Source organism: Plecotus auritus, assembly GCF_963455305.1.
Source record: "Plecotus auritus genome assembly, chromosome: 10".
Taxonomy (NCBI): domain Eukaryota; kingdom Metazoa; phylum Chordata; class Mammalia; order Chiroptera; family Vespertilionidae; genus Plecotus; species Plecotus auritus.
In genome coordinates, this window is record NC_137785.1 from 36,755,524 (window position 1) to 36,782,640 (window position 27,117).

Below are 27,117 nucleotides of genomic sequence, written 5' to 3' on the forward strand. Positions count from 1 at the left end.
AAACCTTGCCGGAAGCAGTCCGGTAACAAGAGTAAGAGCTCAAAAAACATAAATAATAAAAATAAATCAACTATAACAAAAATAAATTAATTTTCAACTTACATTATTAAACTGTTTTTAGCTGTACTATCTACTGCACTGTTGTAAATTTTACTGAGCAGTGGAGGGCAAGGTCCAATGCCCAGTGGGTGCCTTTCATGTGCAAATTGCACCCAGTCCTCAGACACCTATGGCTCAAGGATGATGATAAACGCCATTTTACAGATGAAAAAATGAGGCTCAGGGAGGGGACTGTAGTAGGTGAATAACAGCCATATAGCCCCCTGAAGATATCAAGTCCTAATGCCTGGAACCAGTAAACGTTACCTTATATGGGAAAAGGGTATTTGCAGATGCGATTACATTAAGGATCTTGAGATTGAGAGATTACCTGGGTAGGCCTCAAATGCAATCATGTATATCCTTCTAAGAGAGAGGCAGAGGGAATTTTTATGTCACACACAGAAGAGGGGTATGACACAGAAACAAAAACTGCAGTGATGTGACCATAAACCAAGGAATGCCTGCAGCCATCAAAAGCTGGGAGAGGCAAGCAGTGGATTCTTCTCTAGAGTCTCTGGAGAGGGTGCTGCCCTGAGCACAGCTTGACTTTGATCCAGTGATCTGATTTCTGATTCATGGCCTCCAGAACTGTGGGAGGATAATTTCTCTTGTTTTAAGCTACCAAATTTATGGTCATTTTGTCACCACAGCCACAGGAAACTAATACAGGGATGTCACAGCTGGGAAATGTGGATGGCTCCTCTGTCCCCATCCTTGAGTAGGTCAGCACAGAAGTTCTGAGTCTCCCTCAAGCCCCTCCACCCTCCCTGCCCACCTCAAGCCCCTACTCACTGGCAAGTATCGGCCATGATGGGTGCAGCCGCAGTGCTGGACAGGGACACAGATGCCCTGGGAGAGCAGGAAGCGATCATCACACTCACAGCCCTCAAAGCAGTGGGAAGTGCAGCCCATGAGGCCTGAGAGGGCTGCACAGGAGCCTTGGCAGGAATGTGTACAGATGGAGTAGTGGCTGTGGGCTGGGCACTTGAGTGCTGCAGAGAGAAAAGGCAGGGAGGGGTCATACCTGCACACTGAGCCCTGGGGACACAGGTGATGAAGACAGCTCCAGGCCCTGCACTGGAGATCACATCAGTGGGATAAATAGTGCTGGCCCAGCGTGATCAGAGCTGCATTGGGGAAGTATGGCAGAGTGGTCAGGGTGAGGATGGGGCAAAAACAGGGAGCTGAGGACCCAGGGGAAGCATTTGGATGGTATGGCTGCCCTGAGATGAGTACCAGGGTCGGGAAATAAGAGGATCAAGTTTGGGATGAAATGCTGATGTCATTTGGGAACACAGCAGGTAGGAAGAACCCTAAGGACACCCAAGAGGAAGTGTCCAGGAGGCCACTGGACCCCTGAGGCTAGCAGTCAGGAGAGAGGTCAGGGCTAGAGACAGTGTCCCTGCTCAGCACTGAAGACAAATCTAAGGCCACAGAGATGGATAATGGCCCTGAAAGTAGGTCCTTCCCTGAGGAGAACGAAGGAGACACAGCCCTGCCATAGAGGCATGAGGGGCCACTGCCTTGTCCTAGAGAGTGGGAGGGGACACAGCCCTGTCCTGGGGATCTGAAGGAAGCAGATACCCCCTCACTGGGGGGGATCTGAGAGGTAGAGTCCTGAGGATCTGAGGGGGCTGCAGCCTTGTCCTGGGGGATGTGAGGGGATGTGTTCCCATACTGTGGGGTCTGGGTGAGTCGCAGACTCAGGCTTTATTGTGTGTACTAAAGACCTGCCCACCCACCCTTCCAGGTCACCACAGAAAGGGTCCAGGATGAGACCTAAGGAGAACTGCATCTGAGGTTTTGGAGAACGGGACCCTGAAGGAGTCTGAGAAGGGCCAGTCAGCGAGTTGGCCAGAGGGAAGCCAGTAGGATGTGCTGAGGGAGAAGCTAGGGTGGAGGTCCTTCAACAGGGAGGGACTGCTCCTAAGATGCAGGCAGGACTGGAAGCAGATCAGGGGGCATCCTCAAGCCTGGTCTGGAGTCCTTTGGGGAGCCCTATGGGCACTTACGGCAGAAGCTGTCTGTCCTCCAGGGCTTCACGGCCTTGCCGGCCGCCTGGCAGGCTGCTGTGTAGGCAGCCAGGCTACGGCAGAGGAAGGTGCTGTTGCCCTTCTGGGCACATAGGTCAAACACGCACTGGCGGAAGTACTCAGAGGGGCTCAGCACCGGGTGGCAGGCTGCGAAGGGGCCTTGGGGGTCCCGGAGCTTCCCGCAGGCCTTGATGCTCTCATATGGCGCTGTCTCCTCTGCTGAGCACACAGGCCAGCCCTGGGGCCCAAAACCCTCGCCACATCCTTGGGAGGAGCTGGGTGCCCGCCATGCAGCTCCAAAGGCATCCACGCTGGGGGCCACAGTGCCACTGGGCAGAACAAAGTCGTCACTCCAGTTGCCATTGAAGTTTCCACAGAGGCCACAGGTTCGGCCATGGAAGGGGCTGGGGACGGATATGAGGACGTGGGCATCACCATCAAAGAGGAGCCGCAGCCCCTTGGTTGTCTGCAGAACCATGTTCCGGCCCTCAGCAGTCACCTGTACATGGCCCACAGCCACAGGCAGGGCTACAGCCTCGCCGTCCACAGTGACCTGGGTGGAAGGATCAGGTGGGTCAGGGACTCACAGAACCACAGATAAGGCAGGATAAGGCAGTTCCCTTAGACTCCCAGGGTGGAGCTGTGTCCCTCTTGGTCCCTTTGGGGTGGGGCAGTGTCCTCAGACCCCTAGGGGGAACCATGTCTTCCACAAACTTCCCAGGGCAGGATCCTGCCCCCTCAGTGTCCCCAAGGCAGGGCCATGCCCCTTTCAGATTCCCAGGGCAAGACTATGTCTCCTTACCTGCAGGCCGCGAGCCAGGCCCACAACCTGGCCATCCACAGTAACCACCAGGCGTTGGGGATCTCCAGCCGCATTCTTTTCAAGCACAATGGCAAAGTCCTCATCTCCAGGCTGTGGGCGGCAGACTCGGGCCAAGACATAGGAGCAGGAGCCATGCAGATCATAGACACGTCCATCAAGAGTATTGTAGTGGATGCCCCCACTGGCCACACAATGGCCACAGCCTTTAGGGTAACAGGCCTGGACACCGTCCTTTATTCGGCACTCTTCATAGGGCTGGCAGGCTGTGCCCCCCTGGCAGCTGACTTGGCCACCCGGCCCACACTCACAGCGCCGCTCGCACTCAGGGCCTGGGTAGAAGGCCTCGCCCAGGGGGTAGTAGCGGCCCTCGTGGAGGCAGCCACACTGGCCCACAGGCACGCAGGTGTCACCACTGAGCACAAAGCCGGCATCGCAGACGCAACCCTCCCGGCAGGCTGGCTCACAGCCTTCTGGCGCCGAGAGGCTGGGGCAGCTCACAGGGCACGAGTCGCCACAGAGCTCGTAGTGGCTGTGGGCAGGGCACTGGAAGGCTGTGGGGACAAGAGGGAAACGGTTCAGAGGGAGGTACAGAGTGGCAGCACCTGCCCATGTGGGTCTGTATGCTCTACCTGCATTTTTCATGAGTGAATCTGTCCAGGGATCTGAGCAGGTGTCAGATTCAGCACATCCAACTGGGAAATTCAGTGTGGGGCTCCGGGGACCAGGTCTCTCTGACCACATTGTGTGCCAACCTGATCAATTTGACCATGCATATTTATGCAGGTCTAAACCAGCTGTGGGTATTCAGGATGTGAATCTGACTGGGGTGTGGGGCCAGATGTATCTTGGGGTGTGAATCCGTGTGAATCTGTACCTATCTGCCTAGGGCTACATCAGGGTCATGATTCCACTGGGGTGTATCTGACCCGTGTCTCTAACCAGAGTCCCTGTCTGATGTTATTGGACCAATTGCTATGTATTTCAGTGTCTGAAACAGTGCAGGGGCATCTGACCAGGTGTAACTTTCAAGGTCTCTGTGACCAGGGGTACCTGGGAGAATCTACTTGACCAGGTGTATCTGGCTGTGTAGCTCTGACGGGGGTCAGCCAACCCACTTTATCTGCCTAAGATATCTGAGTGCATGTACCCCGAGAGTCTGCTGGACGCAGGTTTTCTGACCAGGTGTATCAGAGTCTCTCCCATTGCAGTATGTGACCTGGTGTATTTAGCGAGTGAATGCCAAGATGTTTCTCTGACAGGAGCTAGCTGGCTCGGGAGAGGCAGGGTGGTGCCTAAGTCCCACGTTGGATGGGAAGGCTCTTGTCTGGGAGCCCTGTGAAGGGTGGAAGCGGGGAGACCTCTACTCTGTGGCCCACGCATGGATGAGTACTCACGACAGAAGTTCGGCCGCCTCCAATCGCCGAGCTGGGCCCCAGCGGCCTGGCAAGCTGCCACATAGGCGGCCACGGCCGAGCAGAGGCCTCCGGGATGGCCCTGGGCCTGGCAGGCATCCAGCAAGCAGGCCTGGAAGTACTGCGCGGGCGGCAAGAGGCCATGGCAGGGCGCCAGCGGGCCGTTCGGGGCCAAGATCACGCCGCAGGCGTCGGGGCCACTGAAGGGCTTCTGCTGCTCGGGCGTGCAGGGCGCGGGGCACGGCTGGGGCACGCACTCCCCGCAGCCCGCGGCCCCGCCCACCTGCCAGCGGCCGGGGTCTCCGCCCACCGCCGTCAGGTCGTCGGAGGGGTCCCGGTTGTAGTTCCCGCACAGGCCGCAAAGGGCGCCCGCGTATGCCGCCGGCACGCGCAGGCGCACGTTGCTGTTCCCGTCGAAAGCCAGGGAGAGCCCTGTGGCCGCGGTCACCACCACGTCGGGGCCGCTCAGGTGCGCGCGCAGGCGCGAGTCCAGCTGGAAGGGCAGCGCCACGAGCTTGCCGTCCACCTGCGGGCGTGGGTGTGGGTGGAGGCAGTGAACGGCCAGGACTCAGATTGGAATCCTGTCTCCTACCTCCTGGGTGTGTGGGTGGGAGGGGGCAGGAAGGGGCGTGGGAACCCTGAGCACGTGACCTCCCTCCTTTTAATAATAGCAACAATAGTAATACTCTTTAGTCACGATGTCACTGGCTCCTCATACTACCCTCTGAAGCAGATACTTTCCTTAGAGGAATAAACGAAAGCTCAGAGGTGGGGAAGCCACTGCTCCAAGCCATCTGGCTCGAGGCCTATACTCTGAACCTGTGCATGGTAATCAGGGGAATGGCAGACCGCTAACTCCCAGGCAACTTCAGGGTTGGCATGTGCTCCTGTCTGATCCACAGACCCCTTACCTGCAGCTGTCGGGGCCAGCGGGCGCTGAGGGTCAGGTTGTGGTTGTAGATGTGCAGGGTGACGCTGCGGGTGTAGCTGACGGCCTGGCTGCCCCGGTGCTCGTTGGCAACAGTGACGGTGAAGTTCTCAACACCAGAGGGTGGTGCATGGCAGGGTGCACTCAACAGGTACTCACAGGTACCTTGGAAGTCGAATTGGTGCCCGTCCAGGGTGATGTAATGGGGGTCACCCCAGGCCTGACATTCAGCGGTACTAACAGGACGGCAGCCATACTGGCCTGAGGGCAGCAGGGCACACTCTTCCCCGAGCCCACACCTGGCAGGCTTACAGATCAGCGAGCCACCCCCAGGTCCGCAGTGGCACCTCTGGGAGCAGGTGGTACCAGCCCAAAACTCACTGCCTGCCTCGTGGTAAGTGTTGTTGGCCCAGCAGCCACAGCCCCCATCCAGAGGAACACAGCGGTCTACACTCAACACAAAGCCCGCATCACACTGGCAGCCCTCAGCGCAGGGGCCCTCACATGCGGCTGGGATCGTGGGGGGCGCAGGGGACGGGCAGCTGGCAGGGCATGGTGGGCCACAGAGCTCATAATGGCTGTTGTTAGGGCAGGAGATCTCTGCAGGTGGATTAAGGAGGGGGAGGAGGAGAAAGAGAGAGAATGGTGTTAGAAGGTGGGATCTGAGGATAGGGTGGGAGGAGACTAAGATAGAGACACGAGGGATGGACAGAGAGATAGAGAGACAGAGCAAGAGACACACACACAGAGAGAAGCAGACACCCAAACAGAGACAGGAGAGAGAGAATGAACAATAGAGACAGAGAGACAATCATAGGAAGGTGCAGAAAAAGCACCAAGAGACAAAAACAAAGAGGAAGAAACAAAAAGACCCAGAAGGACTGGAGTGAAACCAAACCAGCCCTGCAGAGACAGGACCCGCACCCCCAAGTGCCCTGTTCACCCCAGCACTCACCACAGCCGGCCTGTGCCCTCCAGTCCTTGATGACAATGCCAGCAGCCTGGCAGGCAGCAGCATAGGTAGCCAGAGCCTGGCAAAGTATGTCATGGGCCCCACCGCCCAGGCAGACATCCAGAACACAGCCCTTGAAGAAGCTCTCAGGTGCCACATGGGCATGGCAGGCTGCAAAGGGGCCTCCTGCGTCAGCGGCCAGGGGTCCACAGAAACCAGGGCCCCTATACTCCTCCAGCTGGTCCTCAGGGCATGTTGGGCAGGACCCCTGACATTCATCCCAGCACAGTAGGTCCCAGCCTGGAGCTCGCCAGCTCCCACCCCAGATGGGTACAGAAGGAGCCAGCGTGCGGTTAGGGAAGACTTGGTCATTGTTGGGGTTGCGGTCCATGTTCCCACAGAGCCCACACACAGCACCATGATAGCTACTGGGCAGCGTCACCTCCACTCGCCAGTTCCAATCATAGCTGACCCGCAGCCCGAAGTCGGCTGCCAGCATTGCTTTTGATGCGCCCTGAGTCACTGAAAGCCGCCCACCAGCCACGGAGATAGGCAACGCTGTCAGCACACCATTCACCTGAGGGGGAGGGGGACCGGGAGGTAAAGAGGGGTCACTCGAGGTGTGGAGGCCCAGCCTGGCCTCTGCCTCCCTCACTTGGCCTGCACGGCTGGAGTGTGCCAAGGCCTTCTCACAACTGATGCTCGCATAGTCATTTGACAGACATGGACATCTGCTGTAGTTTAGGTCCTGGGGAGTGAAGCCTGCCTCTGCATCTTTTTCTGGATCTTTTATGATTGCCATCTCCCTCCCTTCCTCTCCCTATTGTCTCTCTACCTCTAGATCTATCTCTCTTTCTGGATTTCTCTGAGTGTGTGTGTGTGTGTGTGTGTGTGTGTGTGTGTACTCTCTCTGGGTCTCTCTTTATCTGGTCCTTCTCTCTGGGTCTTTATCTGGGTCTCTCACCCACTTGCTCCCTCCCTCCTGATTTCCTGAGCACCTCTGGGTGTCTGGGCATCTCTTCCACTCACCATCATTTGTTGAGTGCCTATCCTGCTCCACACCTCACTCCCAACCACCCCCCCCCACCCCCGCCCCATGAGCTGCCATTAATCTGCATCTCCATTACCCTGGGTAGAAAGGGTGACCCATTTCTCTCTCTAGTTCCCTGAATGTTGCTCCACATTGGCGTCTCTAGGCCTCTCATTTGTACCCTCACAAACATTCATGGTGGCTTCCTGGGGTCAGACCCTCAGCTGAGCACTTGATGTGTACCCCCTCACTGTGGGGCAGGGCCTGCTATGATCCCCATTCCTAAGATAAGGAAACTGAGACCCACCAAGTAGTCACTTGCCCAATATCACACAGCTCATATGGAGAGCCTGGATACAAAGCCAGTTATGGGAAAAGGTAAAATGCTGAAGTCCTATATTAAAGCCCTTTACAAAGGAGTGAGCTCACTGAGTTCCCAACAGAGAACTAATGTAGTTGCTTTGCTTCCATTTTGTTTCAGGCCTAGGTGAAGAGAGCACTGAGCTCCTAACTGTGGCCGGCAGGACCCCTCCTGCCCAATTGGGGGCTCAGGGGACCCTTCTGTGGGACTTACCCGGACTTTGCCAACTTCGCCTTTGTGAATGGAGATGTTGATGTTGAGGGCAGTCACAGTGACAAGCCTCACATAAGACACAGCAGGGTTGCCCCGATTCTCATTCTTGGTGGTGATAGTGAAGGGTGTCAGGCTCTGGAAGTTGACCCCTGGGCAGCTGGTTGTTGCCAGCACATAGTTACAGGTGCCCTGGAAGTCAAAGTCCCAGCCGTCGAAGGAGTGGTAGTGGGGGTCACCCCACAGCCAGCATGTGGCCTCATAGTTGGGCACGCACACACCATGGCCATCCTTTTCCTGGCACGTCTCCTGTGGCCGACATGTCACACCATGGCACAGTTCTGGGGGCAGGTGAGAGAGGACCTTTAGGGGCTGCCTGGCATGAGGCTCGCTGCTCCCCAACATCTACTCCCATCTGTGCAGGATACTGACTCTGGGGGCCAGGGGCATGGGCCAGAGGCATGTGGCACCCCCACTCAGTGGGCATTTTCCTGCTCGCCAGCTCCAGCTTGCACAACCTCTCTGGTCATCCAGTGGGCTACAGTCACACCTTGCAATGAGACCTGCCTCTCAGCCTTGGGGTGGGGGCCCTCTTCCCATTTCCTCCCTTCCTCGGGAGCTCTGCTTTAGCCTCAGGGGCAGGGGCTGTATCTGCTTTGTGTTCCTTAGTGTCCATCCTCATTACAAATAAAGAATTCTTTCTATCCAACTTTCCCTATTCAAGCTGCTGTGTGGTTTCTGTCTCCTGATTAGGTTTTGACCAATATACCCCTCATCCCTAGAAGTCCCTGCCCATCAGCCCTGAGGTCTCAGTCTGTTCTGGAGGTTCCATTTCCTTATCCTCAGAAATAAGGCAATTATTCTCTGCTTTTCACCCTAAGAAACCAGTCCTGGGGGTGGCTCTGTATCTTAGATTTAATGTGGGAGGTCCCCATGTATGAGATGGTATCTCTAAAAATCTTGATCCTCCACTCAATGGGGCCCTGTATCCAAGACTCAAGCCTTGGTGGGGTCTCTGCTTGAGACCTCAGGACTCTGTCCCTGGCCCCATGGGGCCAGTCTCTCAAATCCCTTGGGGATGGTGTCTGAAGCCCCAAGACTAATCCCACATATCAGTAGTCAGCAAACTGTGACACCACCAGCTGCCTGTTTTTGTACGTAATGTTTTATTGGAGCTACAACTCCTATTGCATAGTCTGTGGCTGATTTCATGCCATGATGGCAGAGTTGAGTTGTGACTGAAACCGTATGGCCTGCGAGTTTATTTCATTTTTTTAAAGGAAACATCAAAGTGTGAGAGGAACATCAATCAATTGGTTGCCTCCTATAAGTGACCTCCCTGACTGGCAATCGAACCCACAACCTTTTTGGTGTATGGGACTATGTTCAACCAACTGGCCAGGAACCATCTGGCCCTTTAGAGAAAATGTTTGCCTGTCCCTCCCTTATGCCAAGGGTCTCTGACATCTGCCCAGCTCTGAGGGCTCCCACAGCCTGGACTCCACCAGGAGAGTCCCTGCCTCCCAGCCTGGGGGGCCTCTGCCCATGGCCCTGGAAATCCAAGCCCAGGGGTCCCAGGTCTGAGACCTCAATCCTTAGTCCTCTGTGCCTGCCACCATAAAGATCCAGGTCACCCATCCTCAGCTCCAGAGTCGCTGTGCTCTGTTCCAAGTCACAATGGCCCCAGCCCTAGCCCATCACCTTTGACACAGCTCAGGATGCCTGCCAAGGATTGGCACACGTGCCCCACTTCACAGCTGTAGTTCTGGCACACCAGGCCTTTCCCAGCATGGCACACACACCGCTGCCGGCAGCTGTCGATGAGTACCGTCTGCTCCGGCTGTGGGGACAGAGGGCACAGCCGTCAGTGCGGGATCTGTGCCCTCTGACTCCAGCATCTCTGGTGATGTGGGCACAGAGGGATCCCGGGGACAGGAAAGGGACATCTTTCATCAGGGTGGTCCCTTGTGTGGGAAACTAAGACACCACCTGGCCTTGGGGTTCAATTCATTCATTCACTCACTTTCATTCATTTACTCATTTGTTTATTACCAAATAGCCACTAAATATCTGCTGTCTAGGATGAATGGTATACCAGAGTGACGGTAACAGAGTGACGCGGAGCTAAGGCTCTGGGGCAGACAGTGAGTCTGAAGCCTGTTTTTGCTCTGCACCAATCACATCATTCGGTGCAAGTTACTCAACTTCTTTATGCCTCAGTTTCCACATCTGTAAGTTGCAGATAATAGTTACACCTACCTATGAAAGTATAACTGAGTTAGTAATACATATAAAGCACAGGTGAAATGAGAAGGATTTCCTTAAAATCATACAGAGTGGGGAGAAAACGGGTAGAGATGAAACAAGATTGGAAAAAATGTTGATTTTTTTTAAAGCTGAGTGATGGGTATGTGAAGATTTATTACAGTTCTCTTTTGCATATTTGAAAAATTTCATAATGAAAAATTTATATATCATAGTGTAGTATAATACACATACCGCACTTAACACAGTAACCGGTACATAGTAAGCACCATCTGCCTATGTGCTATTATTATTATTCATATGAGGAGAACATCAGGGAGGGCCCTCCCCTCATGGTGCTCACAGTTCTTTGAGGGAGACAGACTTTAGACAAACACATTCGAATCAAAAGAAAAGCAGTAGCTGTGAGAGTGGGAGACAGCCAGGGGCCCTCAAACTATGGCCCGCGAGCCACATGCGGCCCGCCGAGGACATTTATCTGGCCCGCCGGGTGCCGCTGCCTGTCCTGCTTAGCAGCCGACTCGTCCCGGGCCCGCAGCGCGCATAGGAATTTGTTCATAGTTTTTTTTTAAACTATAGTCCGGCCCTCCAGTGGTCTGAGGGACAGTGAACTGGCCCCCTGTTTTAAAAGTTTGAGGACCCCTGCTTTAGACAAACACATTCAAGTCAAAAGAAAAGGAGTAGCTGTGAGAGTGGGAGAGGGAAGCAAGGGAGTTCGCCACTGGTGTAACAGAGACAAAATCTAGACCCAGATACAAAGCCAAAACTTGACCTGGGAGCCAGGTCATATTTACAAAGGTCTTTCCCACCCCCATGGGGACATTGACCAAAGGGAGCAAAAGTGAGAACTGGGAGGAGCCAGGCAAGAGGGGACAAACTGGACCACAGTGGGGCCATGGGCTGTGGAAGAGGGGTGGGTGGGAGGGACATGAAGGATGCCAAGTGGACAGGCTGAGAGGTTGATAGGCAGTGGGAAGCTCAGATCCAGGATGAGGCCCCAGATCTGCTCAGGATGACCAGTTCCTACCTCATAGTAGACACCATTGTGGTAGCAGCCACATTTCTGGATGGGCACACAGGCTTGGCCGTCATTGAGGAAGCCGGGGTCACACTGGCAGCCCTCCGCACAGTTATCCGGGCACTGCGGGGTGGCACTGAGTGCAGAGCAGCTCAGGGAGCAGGTGTCTGCGCAGAGCTCATAGTGGCTGTTGGGGGGGCACTTCATCGCTGCAAAGAGTGGGTGTGGTCAGAGCCCCTGGGAAGGAGGGGCTGCAGGGCCCAAGGTCTTCCCCGTCTGTGCCTCAACCTCCCCCTCTCTGTCCTTTGGTCTCTGCCTTCTCTGCCCCTTACTCACGACAGAAAGATTCATTCCTCCAGGGTTTGACGTAGCCTCCAAGCGCCTGGCAAGCACTCACATAGGCATGAATGTTACTGCAGAGAATGCTCTGGTGTCCGTCACCCACGCAGAGGTCAAAGACACAATCATGCAAGGGACCCTGGGGATCAAGCAGCTTGTGGCAGGCGGCCAGTGGCCCAGTGGGGCTGGTGAGGAGCCCACAGAACTGCTCCTGCTGGTACTTTTCCTGCAGCTCAGGTCCACACTCTGGAGGGTTGCAGTCTTCGCCGGGCTTGCAGGTGGGGGGCAGCAGGCAGGGAGAGCCGGGCACGGCCTCCTCCCAGGAGTTGCCAAACTCATTGGGGCTGCCTGCCTGCGAGCCATCAGGCTTCTGGAAGTCATCCTTGGGGTCACCGTTGTAGTTCCCGCACAAACCACATAACTGCTGGTAGTAGTTGCCTGGAACCGTGACCCGCACATTGTACATGAGGTCATAGGCCACACGCAGGCCAAAGTCAGTCTGGATCACAATGTCTGAGCCATGCTGGGAGGCACGGACCCGACCCTGGGCCAGCACCACAGGTAGCTTCCTGTCCACACCATTCACCTGGGAGGTAGGAGATGCCATGCTTCAGAGGGTACACTTGGAGAAGGCAGACCCTAGCCAAGCCCCTGCCTGACACTGAAGATCTGTATGACCTTAGTTTCCATATTTGTAAACTTGGTATAATAATAGAGTCTTATAGTGGGTTGAATGGTGGTCCCCAAAAGATACATCCACCCAGGACTTCAGAATATGACCTTATTCTAAATAAGGGTCTTTGCAAATGTAATTAGGATAATGACCTTGACATGGGATCATCCTGGATTAGGGTGAGCCCTCTGTCCAATGGCAAATGTCCTTATAAGAGCCCGAAGAAAAGACACGGAAATACCAGAGAAGGCCAGCGGAGATGAATACAAGGATTGGAGTGGGGAGATGCAGTTAGAAGCCAAGGAACTCCCGGATCCTCCGAGAGCTGGAAAGGACGAGGAGGGATTCTCCCCTAGAGCCTTGGGAGGGGGGTGCAGCCCTTGCCACCACCGTGATTGTGGACTTCTGACCTTCACAACTATGAGAAAATAAATTTCTGTGGTTTGAAGCCACGAGAAACTAATACAGGTCTCAGTGGAATAAAACCTTACCAGTCACTGTTTAATTACCACTTACTGCGGTGACTGACTCCAGAGACACCTGCCTTACAGTCTTCCTGTGACCGTGGGCAGGAGAGTCACCTCTCTGTTTCTGCTTCCTCATCTACTGAGTGGGAATGAGGTACTTACCCCATAGTGTTGCCAGGATTTGATATATTAATATTTGCCAAGTGCTAAGAAGCAACACAATGGGTGTTCCTTCAGAATGGGTGTTCTGGGAACATTTGCTATTATTACTAGCTATAACTGGAAGTTTTCATTTTGAAGAGTAAATGGGTGCTAAGGGTTTTTGCCTTAAGCATCAGTGAGTGGAAAGTCAGGTTAAATTTTGAGGGAAATGACTTCAAGTCCATGAACCAAAAATCATTTGTTTCAGTGTAAGGCTGTTGGACACCAACAAAGCCTTGTAAATCCAACTCTGGTTAACGTGCTTGCCTGGCCTTTTAAAACGCAGACACAGTTGTTTTGAAAGTGTGAGGAATCAGAGGAGAAGGCAGGGGAAAGACATTCTCCTGACTGAGTCTCCTAAATAGAGTCAACCACCATACTCCCCAAGCAGGGATGGGCAGTGGTTAAGGACAAGTGACTTACTCCCTACCCCCGTGCCTCAGTTTCCTCATCTGTATAGTGGGAATATTAATAGTTTCTACCTCATGGCAAAGCTGAGGGATTCAGTGAGGTGAAAATAACAACACCAACAACTCATGCATTTTGAGCCAAGAATATGCCAGGTGCTATTCTAGGAGCTTGCTTATATCAGGGACTATATTTAAACATCAAATCCATGAGCACATGAAATAGTCAGCTATTCATCAGCATCCTCATCGTCAATATTGCTACTAGTACAACAGCCATGTGCCTGAATTATAGTGGGATCTCTGGGGAAAACCCTCCAGTGTAAGTGAAATGCCAGTTCCCACTTGAGACCAAATCCTTGATCAGAAAAGCCCCAAAGCACCCAGGGCCCAGCATGCTGTCTCCTGGCACACCATCTTGGGCTTAAGTCCTGCTTTTGCTGGGGCCTTTGGGCCAGTGATGAGACCTCCCCTCGAAAAAAATAAAGCAAATCATGGCACTCAAGCTACTGCTGGAGGATCAAATGACACCGTTGGTATGAAGTGCTTAGCCGCCAATGCTGGAGTCAGCTGTATAAAGCCATAATCCTGTTATTGTTGTGGTTGTGGCTGTTAAGGAGTGATGGAGTTATCCACAGATCGTCCTCTGTCCTTGACCCCTTTCCCATCCTTGAACTTTACCAACCTCTGATTGCATCATGTTCTGCCACAGGTTGGGAGACTAGGGAAGTGGCTGGGGCAGGGACCAGGATGGAGAGGAAGATGGAGAGGAAGGGAAGAGGGTGTGGGAAAGACATTCAGAGTGGGGTATAGTCAAAGGGCAGAGCGGGGGAAGACTGAGCCACATGAAAACAGGTCTCATGTCCCTTGGCTCCCCACTCTGGGCTCTGATTGGCAAGCCCTCGCTTGGGAGCCCCATGCCTCCCACATCCACTCTGAGCCCTAGTCTCCCACCCACAGATCACGTTCTATCCCAGACCCCCACCCCCCCACCCCCAAGGTTCCGTCCCTGCTCTCACCTTGATCTTCCACTGATTCTGTTCCAGCCGCAGGGTGAAGTTAGCCACCTGGACAGTGACCACCCGGGTCACACTGACTTTCCTATTGTTCCACTCCATATTCTCCTGCAGGACAGCAAACTGGTCCAGGCCAGGCCGGGCCCCACACGTCTGAGCCAGCACGTACACACAGGTGCCCATGAAATCAAACCGGCGGCCGTCGAAGGTGGTGTAGTGAGGGTCTCCCGACGCCTGGCAGGTGGCAGAACCCACAGCCACGCAGCCCAGGATGCCACCAGACGGCTGGCAGGCCTCATGCGGGCCGCAGGTGGAGGGCTTACAGGACACCAGGCCGCCCTCCTGGCAGTGGCAAAGGGAATCGCACCCCGGTCCAGGATAGAAGGTCTTGCCCGGCGGGTGATAGATGCCCTGGTACAAGCAGCCGCAGGAGGACAGGGGCACGCAGGACTCACCATTGAGCGCAAAGCCCTCATCACACACGCAGCCCTCATGGCAGTCGGAGCCACAGCCCCCGGGCACTGGGAGGTCTCCACAGGACAGTGGGCAGCCACGGGAACACAACTCGTAGTGACTGTGGGGCGGGCAGCTCAGTGCTGCAGGGAAAGTGACTGTCAGAATTGAGAATCCCTGACTCTGGTGACACAGTTGACTTCCTGACACACATGCATGTGCACACACTGCACACACACACACACACACACACACGCACGCACATTCGCACATAAGTGGTCCAGCTGCAAAGACTCCCTCTGTTGAGTGGGGCCTGGGGAAACAGATTATATCACAGTTAATCTGATACTGATAATTAGGATTCTTTTCTTATTTAACTGTGGTTTGGATCATCTGTAATGTTTTCAGTGACCTTATTCAAATTAGTAACAAGTGCATATGTGGTACATATTTTAAACATATATATACATGTATATAGTGAGTGTGTGTGTGATCTATGCAGTGTATTTGTGAGTGCAGTGCTCTTAGCTTCTTTATTCTATAGTAGGAGTAGTAATTCTATAAATTAAAATATTTGGCTGTGTTGTAAAGAAAAAAGAAAAAATCCCTGTTCCTCTCTCCAAACCCCACTCACTCCAGATTATAAGAAAGGCAATTTCCTAAAACAACAACAACAACAACAACAATGAAAAACTAAAACTGAACCCAGTCAGAGTCCTCTATCTGTGCAGCTCAATACAATAGCCACTGTGGCCATTTAAGTGTAATGGAAGTAAAATGGAATAAAGTTGAAGATTTAGTTCCTTGGTCACAATAGCCCCATTTCAAGTGCTCAATAGCCACATGTGATAGCGGCAACCATATGAGACAACTCGCATGTAGAACATCTCCATTATCACTGAAGTTCTATGGAACAGCACTGTTCTAGATCTAATATCTAGTTTACAAGAAAATCCCGCCGCCCCGCTGCCCCGCCTGTGACATATAATTCTTATTATTAAAAAAGTGAACTCTTAGCCCTAGCTGGTTTGAGTCAGCCTGTGGACTGAAAGGTCCCGGGTTCGATTCTGGTCAAGGGCACATGCCTGGGTTGCAAGCTCGGTCCCCAGTAGGGGGCATGCAGGAGGCAGCCGTAAATGATTCTCTCTCATCATTGATGTTTCCATCTCTCTCCCTCTCCCTTTCTCTCTGAAATCAATAAAAATATATTTTTTTTAAAAAGTGAACTCCTATTCTCGTGGATGAAGCCTAAAAGGTGATTAACTTGGTCTAAACAAGCTTCCAAAGAACATGGCATCCTTGAAAGAGAAAAAAGAACAAAAGGACAGTTGAAGTACTAAGGAAGAAATCACTAAAAATTGTTAAAAAAATAATAATATAAAGTGATATGAAAAAATAGCAAATAAAGTTTCAAAACATATAATAGAGAACTGAAATGCATAAATATGTCACAATATACTAGTATACTTATATGCTGTATATGAGGCCTCTAGAACCATAAGAAATGCAAAAAATTCACCGTTAATAACTCATTCTCAATTGCCCCCCTTAAAAATCAAATTGCCCCCCTGTGGGGTGTGTGCCCCACGTTGGGAACCACTGGGCTAAACAAAGGGACAAATTAAATAACACTATAAAGAAGCAACTAGTCAAGTCCAGATAATAGGAAATCCTGAGGGCAAATGACCTGTTATTTTCCAATAAATAAGTGGCATGAACAAAAGGGAGGGTGGATAGAGGGATAGGTATGCGACAAAGAAAGTATAATAAAATATTGACTGTAGAATCTTGATGGTAAGTGTAAAATTCTCTCTTTTTTTTTTCCTTTTTCTTTTTTAATCCTCACTTGAGGATATTTTTCCATTGATTTTTTGAGAGAGTGGAAGAGAGAAAGACAGAGAGAAATATCAATGTGAGAGAAATACATTGATTGGTTGCCTCCCGCACACGCCCTCACCAGGGCCCAGGCCAGGGAGGAGCCAGCGACCAAGGTATGTGCCCTTGACCGGAATTGAAACCGGGATCCTTTGGTCCACAGGCCCATGCTCTATCCACTGAGCAAAACTGGCTAGGGCTAAAATTCTTTCAACTTTTCTGTATGTTTGAAAAATTTCATAATAATATGTTGGGGGAGAAGGGAGGAGACTGTTACAGGATAAAAGTGACTTAAGAAAAATCAACCCAATGCATTGTGTGGGCTTAGTCTGAATTCAGATTCAAATAAACTGGAAAAAAAAACAAAACACATTTTTCTTAGAGAACTGGGGAAACTGGAACCCAGGTTGGGTTTTGGATGATGTCAAGGAACTGGTGACATGGTTTTTAGTTGCAACAGTATTTAACCTATTGTAACATAGTTATATACTCCGAAGTCTCTTTTTTGGTCACTGCATCAGTTAGTTTTTGCTGGGTAACAAATATCCCCAAAGCTTAGTGAATTAAAACAACAGGTACTTATTATTTCTCATTATTCTGTGGAATGAAAACTATAGATGTAAACTTGCACTTATATCAAGTTTAGGAACTTTAGATATCAGAATAGTGGTTACCTCTTGGGTTATAGGGCCAGGAAGAGGGCATGAAGGGGCTTCTGAGGCAGTGCAGGGGCCTTGTATATTCTTTTTTATGATTCTTGGGACAGGTTATGCAAATTTGTTCTCTTGCTGAAGAATGGTTAACTGCTACTTATGTATATTTAAACATGTGTTTTATATTTCAACAATAAATTTTAAAATGTAAAAATCAGGTGAAGGGATGCATGGCTTTGTGAACTTCTCTTATAGGCAAGCAAAAATGTGTGCAGACCATTCCTGCAGCCACATCGGATGCAAGGGTCTCAAATTGGCTACCCAAGGGGCCAGGCAGATGTTGTACATGAGTGAAGTAGACCAGATGGGGACCAAGAAGAACTGAAGAGGGAACCGGGCTCCTTCTAAAGGCAGGGCCACTGCTCATCTCTGAATGACAACTGCCACATGGCAACCAGACCCAGGGCCACCAGATCTATCCAGTCATCTTACAAATATTTACTGCATCTGTGATTTCCTAGCTGTCATGATCCTGGGCATGTAACTGATCCTTTCTGAGCCTCAGGTTCTTCATCTGTTAAATGGGTAAAACCACAGTTCCTACCTCATATGGCTATTATAAGAATTAAATGAATTAATGGTATTTATACGTTAATGAATACACACAAGACTGAGACCCCAGTTTTCACTACTGGTACTCACGGCAAAGTTTCTCACTCCTCCAGGGGTGCACAGTGGCCCCAGTGGCCTGGCATGCATCAGTGTAGGCGGCTAATGCGTCACACAGTGGCCCAGACTGGCCTGGTAGCAGGCAGAGGTCGTAGACACAGTCACGCACAGCGCCCTGTGGGTCCAGCTTGCGGTGGCACTCCCGGAAGGGCCCTTTAGGGTCAGCAAGGATCCCACACTCCTTCTTGCTCTGCAGCTGCTGGGCCACCAGGGAATCCAGCTTGGGACAGTCACCTGGCTTGGTTGCTTCACAACCTGGCCTTGTCTCCTCCTGCCAACTCTTCCCAAAGTCCAGTGCATTGTCAGCTTGGCCCCCACCCCGCAGAGCTAGATCGTCATCTGGGTTCCCATTGAAGTTCCCGCAGAGCCCACACAGGGCCCCAGCATAGCTTCCAGGCACCTTGGCAGTCACACGGGCATTCCAGTCATAGGTGACAGTCAGGCCAAAGTCTGTGCGTATGACTGCATCTTGGCCCTGGCGGAACACCTGGACCTGCCCATCTGCTGCCTGGAAGGGCAGGTACTGAAGGATGCCATCCACCTGGGTAGAGATGCAGGAGAGCCAAGGGGTCAGGGTGTATTCATGGCTCTGTAGCCCAACCCTCATTCAATCAGCTCCAGCTAGTCTCAGCTTCTTGCTGTTCCCTTGAGCACATTATGCTTAGTCCCACCTCAGAGCCTTTGCACTTGCTGTTCCCTCTGCCTAGCACACCATTCACCTCTCTTCATACTTCAAGCATCAACTTAAATCCAAATCCCTAACTCATGGGCTTCAAAGCCTTCACACTCTGTCTCCCCATGACCTCCCTGATCTCACTTCTTCACACCCTCCCCCTCACTCATTCTGCTCCAGTGACACTGGCTTTCTTGATATTCCTCTAACTCTCCAGTTTAGTCTAACTTTAGGACCTTTTCACTTTGCCAAGAACGTCAGCTGGTACTTTTGTCCTGGCTGCTTTTCCTTCATCCTTCAGTACTTGGCTTAAATCCAAGTTCCTACTCTAGAAGGTCCTGCTTAACCCTGGCTCTCTCCACCTTTGAGCCTACATCACTCGCTTAGCCTCCTTGATGTCTCCCTGAACAGATCAAGTACATTCCCACCTCAGGGCCTCTGCACTTGCTTTGCCCTCTTCCTAGAAGACCACCCACCACTCTTCACTTGGCCATCTTTACTTCACCTTTTAGGTGTCAGCTTTGCCCCAAACCCCTTACAATGGCCTGAAAAGCCCTAGATGATCTGAGTCCCACTACTCTTCAATTTTTTTTTAAAAATATATTTTATTGATTTTTTACAGAGAGGAAGGGAGAGGGAGAGAGAGCTAGAAACATTGGTGAGAGAGAAACATCGATCAGCTGCCTCCTGCACACCCCCTACTGGGGATGTGCCCGCAACCAAGGTACATGTCCTTGACCGGAATCAAACCTGGGACCCTTCAGTCCGCAGGCCAATGCTCTATCCACTGAGCCAAACCAGCTAGGACTACTCTTCAATTTAATGATCCCATTTCCCACCCCTGAAACTTCAGTCATGCAGGCATTTTGATATTCTCCTGAACTCACCCAGCTCAGCCCAGCCACAGGGCCTTTGCACTTGCTGTACCCTTTGCTGCCACATTTCTACCCTCTACCTCATTCCTATTCTTTGCCTGGCTTCTTTCACATATCAGCTTAAAATAGAACCCTTCTACCCACCAGGCCCTGCTTTGTCCCCACTTTTCATCTCCTAGCAGCCTCAGTATTTCATCTTCCCAATCTCACTCTCTCAGGGGCAACCTCATTGGCCCCATGCTCTTCAAGCTCAGTCCAGCCTCAGCCTTTGCACCTATTGTTCCCCCTGCCTAGGAATAACTACTTTTCACCTGGTGGTCTCTTCCTCATCTTTTAGTTTTTAGCTTAAATCAAATGCCTCTATCATAGCAATCCCTTCCATTATCCCCTACCTCGCTCATTCCTCCCTCTCTCCATCTATCCTAGCCCCACTGGCCTCCATGCTGTTCCTCTACCTCTCATGTTTGTTCCTTCCTCAAAGTCTTTGCACTTGCTGTTCTTTCTAGCAGGAACCCCTTTCCATCCACTTATCTCCCTGCCTGTTCCATCTCTCTCTTCAGGAGAGGCAACAGAAGATAGTGTTTGAGAGTATGGACTCTAGAGAAGCTTGGCTTCAAATCCTTGCTCTGCCACTCATTGACTGTGTACCCTTGAGTAAGTAGTCACTTAACCTCTCCAAGCCTCAGTTTCTTCATCTAACAAGATTAGCTATTTCACAAGGTAGTTGTAGAAATTTATTGAGCTACTGTAGGTCAAGCATTTAACACATAGAAGTAAGAATATATGTTGGCTATTATTATCCAAGCCTCCGCTTAAATGTCATTTCAGAGAGGCGAGAACATAAATATTGGCATTTATGTCCTCTGCTTATCAAGGGGCTTCTCTATGTCAAACACTAGGCTTTATGGGCAGAATTTCCTTTACTCCAAAATCGTTGGATTTACAGGATTAAGAGTTAAGGCCTGTAAAGTGTTTGGCACAGTGCCTGGCACATGGAAAATTCGCTTGGTTTTCCATTTCCCACTCATCTCCCCCCTGAAAGCCTGAGACACTGCCTCAGCCTTCTCAATAATAATTATCAACTGTTGTGAATCTTATCACAACCCCACCTCTTGACTTTTATCTTGACTTCTGCGGGGAGGTGGACCATCTGAGAGCCCTCTGCCCAGAAGCATGCTGCTCTTTGGGCTCTCCCCTCTCACCCCCCGCTCCCCTCAACGCACACACCTCTAGTTCCCGACCTTTTACAGGTCACCTTACCCTCTGAAAATCAACCATAAAACGCACAAATCTATAACTTTGGAGGGTTCACATCAACATAATATTAAGTTAACATGTACTGAACATCTGCTGGGCCTCAAGGGGCTTGTAAACACTCTACTAATATTAACTGGGCAAATTCTCACAACCACCTTGTGAAGCGGCTTCTACTCGAGGCACCTTCTTATTATCTCATTTGACAGAGGACAAAACTAAGGCCGGGAGAGCCAAAGTCACACAGTCAGGCAGAGGCAGCAGCGCCTGCTTGGGGACCCTGGCTTTCATCAGTGACCACAGGCCTCCTAACAGCCCCACCCACTCTTTGGGAGAAATGCCCACCCCTCCACCTCCATCGGGCCCTGGGTGCTTGCTGCTCACCAGCACTTGCCCGGGATGCTCCCGGCGCACCACCACCTTCACGCCGCGGGCCTCCAGGCGCACAGCACGCGTGTAGCTAACGGTCTGGCTACCCCGATGCTCATTTTCCACCAGCACCCGAAAGGCGGGCAGAGCGGCGTTCTGGCCGCACGAGCCGGCCAGCAGGTAGGTGCAGGTGCCCATGAAGTCGAAGCGCCGGCCATCGAAGCTCACGTAGTGCGGGTCCCCCGACGCCTGGCAACTCCCGAAGCGGTCGGGATAGCAACCCAGGAGGCCGTTCTGGACGCGGCAGCGCTCGCCAGCGGGACAGCCCTGCGTGTCGCTGCAGCTCACCTCCTGGGTGGCGCCGTTGCAGATGCAGCGCCGCCTGCACCGATCGTCTGCCCACACCTGCTGGCCGGGAGCCAGCGGGCGGCCCTGGTAGATGCAGCCGCAGGACGAGGCCGCCACACACGCGCCGCCGCTGGCCACGAAGCCCGGGAGGCACGCGCAGCCTTCCACGCATGGGCGCCCCGAGCAGTTGGCGGGAGCAGCAGTGGGGTTGCAGGAGGCGGGACAGGCGGGGCCACAGAGCTCATAGCGACTGTTGGCAGGGCAGGTCAGGGCTGCGGGGAGACAGGGATAAGGGGTCAGGCCAACCCAGTGGGACCCTGGAGGGACTCTTAGTTGGGAAAGTGCCAGGACTTCCCTCCCCAAAGAGCCCTGATCCTCCCCCAGCGCTCCCCATTCTTCAGGCGCTCAGGCCTCAAACCTCAGAGATAGAGTTGACCCCTTCTCCCTTCATTCCCTGGACAACCAACCGTTCAGCAAATCCTGTGAGCTCCATATTCAAAGTCTACCCAGAATCTGCCCCCTTCTCCTATCATCACCGTCCCCACCCCCTCTTATCCACTCCAGCAGCCTCCTGCTGGCTCCCCTCAGCCCCCACCATGCCCCACAGTCTGTCCCTCACATGCAGCCACAGGGACCCTGTGAACACCTGAGTCAGAGGACACCGGTCTCCTGCTCAGAGCCCATTTGTGGCTCAATCCTGTTCAGAGTGAAGGCCAGAGTCCTCATGGTGGCCCACGAGGCCCCACACCATCTGCCCTCATCACCTCTTATCCTCTCCTCTCATTTCTCTCTGGCTCACTCTGCCCTAGCCACAGTGGCCTCCTCACAGATCCTCGCACTCTCGGCTCAGGCCCCTATGCCTGTGTTGGACTTTCCTCGGAAGGCAGTACAGCATGTTATTAAGAGAAGGCTACTGAAACCCAGATGGGCTGGGTTCAAATCCTGGCTCTCCCTTCTTAGCTGTGTGGTCATGAGCAAATGATTCCAACTGCCCTGTGTCTCAGTTTTCCCCTCAGTAAAATGGGATAATAATAGTACTGTCCTCACAGGTTGTTGTGAGGAGTACATGAGCTCATCTGTGTAGAGACACCCCATAAGCATCATTGATATTACTTAGCTGACTCTGTTTCCTTATCCTTAGTCTCTGCCCCAATGTCACCTCCTCAGAAAGGTGTTCCCTAAGCACCTTCTTCATGATCCTCCCATTTGCTCTTATTACATAAACTTTATTCCTTTTGCTCTCTGGAGATATTCCATAGTTTATTGCTTACTGGCTGTCTTCCTGATAGGACATAAGTTCTGTGAGAGTGGGGACCAGGTCTGCCCAATCACAGCTGAATCCTCAGCACCAAGGACAGGGCCTGGCCCAGTGGATGAGTGAACTCCCTGGTTCCTCTTCTGCACTAGGCATTAGGGAACTCTGCAGAGGGGAGTGAGAACTGGGCAGCGAGGACACAACAATGACCAAGACAAACCCCAAACAGCCTCAGTATCTACTCCAGACTTACTCTTCCTCCGGAGTGTCTCAAGCCTTGGGCCTGGGCCTGGATGCCTCTTCCTCCCTCCCTCCCAGCCTTTCTGCCTCCTGAACATTTCTCTGAGAACCTCACAGGGGCAGGGGCAGGTGGGTGTACATCACCAGCTCTGAGACGGGGACGGATAAGGACTTGGGGAATGCTTGGTGAATGAATGAGTAAATTAGTGAAAGGATGATTAAGGGGATGGACACCTGACTAAGGAGCTTGGACTTTATCCAGAGGACATCGGGGTGTCATGGAAAGGCTATAAAGAAGTGTTCACATTTCTGCTTTGGGAGTCCGAGGATGACCTCTCATGCAAGCTTAGCATGTGCTCTTCCTTCAGCCTGGAACTCCCTTCCTGCTCCTCTTTTCCTAGCTAGTTCCTAGTCCTCCTATGGGTTGTTGATTGGACATCCTTTTCTCTAATAAATCCGCATTAATCCCTCAGACTGAGTCTGAAAGCTTCTCTAGTCTCCCATAGACTCCTTGAAATTCCCCCATCCTTGCCCTGACCACTCTGTCTATGCCTCCCCCAACCTAGCCATGACCATTCTGGACTGTCACTGTCAAGTGATATGTCTGCTTCAACCTTAGGCTCACTGTGGACACAGCCTGGCCATCTTGGCCATCTCCATGTCCCTGACATGATCCAGCTCCAGGTTGAACCACACCAAGTGTTTAGGTGTTGAGCAGATGTAAGGGGTCCCCTGCCTCTCTCCATGTGTTCCCAGCCCCGACCAGGACATCACTCACGGCAGTTGGCTGGTGACCTCCAGTCCTTGATAGAGACGCCAAGCTCCAGACAGGCCTGGGCATAGACACTGAGGCTACGGCACAGACTGGAGCGGTCCCCATTGAGCACACACAGGTCGTATACACACTCCTTCAGGAAGGGCCAGGGGCTCAGGGTATCATGGCAGGCGGCAAAGGGGCCGTTAGGCTTGGTCAGCATGCCACAGAGACGGTCGCCCTCATAGTGCTGGGCTTGGCCTGGGGTGCAGGAGGGACAGTTGCTTTGGCAGCTGTCCTCACACAAGAAGTCCCCGTCATCCAGCCTCCAGCTATTGGCAAACTCCACAACGTTAGGAGCCTGATCCCCATAAGGTGTGAGGAAGTCATCAGTGGCATTGCCGTTATAGTTGCCACACAGTCCGTACACCTGGCCTTGGAAGCGTGAGGGCAGGCTCAGTGCCAGCTGGCAGTCCCAGTCATAGGAGACCACCAGCCCGAAGTCCAGCTCCACTATGGCCCGTGTCCCACTCTGGTACACACGAAAGCTACCCTCAGCCAGGGAAGCAGGCAGGCGTGAGCGCTGGTTGTCGATCTGCAGAAGGATGAGGAGGGAGGGGAGTGGTCACATCATGTGGTCTGGCCTTCAGACCCTCATCTCCTCCTACTGGCTTCCCTGCTCCAGCTTGCAGTGGGATTCTACCCTCCTATTACTGCCACCAATCAAGCCTCAGGATCTTTGCTGTTGCTATCCCTGTGGAATGAAATGTTCTTCCCCTAGATGCACATGTAGCTCACTTCCTCACCTCTTACAAAAGCTTTCCTCAAATGTCACCATCTCAACAAGGCCATCCTTGACCATCCTATTTTATATGGCAACTCTTTCCTGCTCTATTTTGTTCTCATAGTTTCTAACCTTCTAATATATCATTTGCACGTATCATCTGTCTAACTCCATAGACTGCCAGGTGTCCACAAAGACAGGGATCTTTGTCTGCTTTGATCCCTACTTCATTCCCAGTGCCTAGAACAGTGCCTGGTAGAACAGCAGGCACTCAGTGAGTGAATGAGGGCACTGCTGTGTCAAATAAACACTCACTGGGCACTCACTCTGCCTAGCCTGTGCTGGGAAATCATGGAGATTCAGCGATGACCAAGACAACTGACCCTACTCTCATGGGGCTCCCAGTCCAATGGTAAAGACAGACCTTTCACTAGAAAGGTCAGAATGGGCAGGGCTGAGGTGGAGGCAAAAGAGGCTGTGGGAACCTAGAAAAGGGCCAGACCCAACCTTGCAGGTCAGGGGAGGCTTCCTGGAGGAAGTGACAGCTGAGCTGAGCTGTAAAAGATTAGTAAGAGAGTGCCATGAAAATAGGGACTAGGAAGAGTATTCCTTTGCAAATGTCCCAGTGGAGAGAGTCTGCCAGAAGATAAGGAGTATGTCCCTCTGTCCCTTGGACCCATTTCCTCTTCCTGAGCATCTCTTTCTTATGCTTTCTCCACATATTCTCATCTTAGACTAGAGTATGGGGTATAAAAATGGAATAACATGCAGAAGGAACAGCATGAGTGGTGGTCTGAAGATATGATAAATCATTCATTCATTCATTCATTCATTCAGTTAATCAGCAAAGCCTCTAAGAGTCCTACTGTGTGTCCAGGTCTGTGCTACGCAGTGCTGTGGACATAGCAGTGACTAAGACAGCCTGGGTCTCCCACACTTATAGGCTCTCAGTCCAGGGATCACTGTTCAAATCTATTGCTCTGCAAGAGCAGTGATCTCCATTTTTAAATAATACAAAGTAATATTTGTTCATTACAGAAAACTTCCAAAATGTGTATGAGCAAAACAGAAAAGACAAATCACCCATATTGCTGTAGGCACGCACACACACACGCACACACACACGCACACACACACACACACACACACACACAGCATTTATAAATTCTGAAATATTTTTGTCTTCTACCTTTAAATACACTTATATTTTTCTAAAAACAATGAGACCATGCTAACGTCATCATTTCATGAACTCCTTTGTTCTCCTAACATCTTGTGGACATCCTGCCCTGATTCTACCAAGAGCTTTACACCTGTGTCAGGTCACTGACAAAAGCAATGGACCCCCTTCCTAAATTTTGCACATGGCATGTGCAAAATTCTGCACATAACTTCAAGGGATTTGAAGCCCCCCTTAGCTTGTGCTCAATCCCCCTAGATCTCAAGAACACCAACTTTAATCGACCTGGCTATTAATCTCTCAGATCCACCTGTACACTCATAAAATGAGAGAGGTCTGAGAATATTCACTGCAGTACCATTTGCCATCAAGAGCAAAGTGTCCATCCACGGGGAACTGAGTTCAATGAACTATGATGCACCCATGCGATGGAAAAGGGTGAAGCTGTAAGAAAGGAAGGGAAGGCTCTCTATCCATCGATATGGAAACAGAATGTATGGTTCAGTGCGAAAAGCAAAGTGCAGAACAGAGCACACAGTACAGCACACTTTTCTAAGACGGGGAGGGGTAAGAATGTATGCTTATGGTTGTTTGTATTGGCACAAAGAAACCCCAGATGGACACCCAAGGAATGAGTAAAGGTGTTACCTGTGGGGAGTGGGAGAAGATCAGATGAAGATAGGCTGAAAGCAAGACCTCTCACAACATGCTTCTTCTTTGTTTTGAGCTATGCGAAGGCTTTATCTATTAAAAAATTAATTGCAGTAACAGGGGAGAACCTCAAATTATTATGCTGAGCAAATGAAGCCTTACACAAAAGGCTCCTGAGACTGGATGATTCCATTAATATGAAGTTCTTGAACAGACAAAACTAATCTATGGAGGGAAAAAATCAAAACTGTGATTGCATCTAGGGTGGGTTGGGATTTTTTGGGAAGGGGCATAAGGAAATGTTCCAGAGTGATGAACATATCCTGTATCTTAATGCAGGTTTGAGTTGCACATTTGCCAAAACTCAGTAACTGTACACTTCAAATGTGTGGCTTTTATTATGTATAAATTTAATTTCAAAAGTAAGCAATAAGAAATGTAAAAATAATGTATTCCAGTTATGATATGGATGTTGAAGTCTTTAGGGGTGAAATATATTGGTGTCTGGAACTTACTTTGAAGTGCATAAAAAATAAGATAGATTGTTGAATGGGCAGAGAGATGAGCAGATGATACATGTGTGATAAATCAGGAAGAGTAAAATATTTAGAATCTAGATCAGGGGTGGGGAACCTTTTTTCTGCCAAGGGCCATTTGGATATTTATAACATCATTCTTGAGCCATACAAAATTATCAACTTAAAAATTAGCCTGCTATATTTGGCCAAACATTTAATTAACTCACCCCTAATGACTTGGCAGGGCCAGACCAAATGATTTCGGGGGC

The 27,117-nt window shown here is 51.3% G+C and overlaps 1 protein-coding gene across 1 annotated transcript in view; it reads right to left on the bottom strand.

Moving 5' to 3' along the window:
* FCGBP (Fc gamma binding protein) overlaps positions 1 to 27,117 on the bottom strand; it is a gene marked incomplete at its 5' end in the record, with an annotated part of 42,823 nt that overhangs the window by 10,051 nt on the left and 5,655 nt on the right. The window contains 14 exons of the mRNA XM_080645217.1: positions 895 to 1,094; positions 2,115 to 2,688; positions 2,938 to 3,509; positions 4,353 to 4,896; positions 5,282 to 5,898; positions 6,254 to 6,827; positions 7,855 to 8,192; positions 9,553 to 9,691; positions 11,144 to 11,343; positions 11,471 to 12,059; positions 14,241 to 14,833; positions 17,921 to 18,488; positions 21,134 to 21,738; positions 23,740 to 24,310. Of these exons, the coding sequence (XP_080501343.1) occupies positions 895 to 1,094; positions 2,115 to 2,688; positions 2,938 to 3,509; positions 4,353 to 4,896; positions 5,282 to 5,898; positions 6,254 to 6,827; positions 7,855 to 8,192; positions 9,553 to 9,691; positions 11,144 to 11,343; positions 11,471 to 12,059; positions 14,241 to 14,833; positions 17,921 to 18,488; positions 21,134 to 21,738; positions 23,740 to 24,310 (6,684 nt within the window). The remainder of the gene's footprint in view (positions 1 to 894; positions 1,095 to 2,114; positions 2,689 to 2,937; positions 3,510 to 4,352; positions 4,897 to 5,281; positions 5,899 to 6,253; positions 6,828 to 7,854; positions 8,193 to 9,552; positions 9,692 to 11,143; positions 11,344 to 11,470; positions 12,060 to 14,240; positions 14,834 to 17,920; positions 18,489 to 21,133; positions 21,739 to 23,739; positions 24,311 to 27,117) is intronic.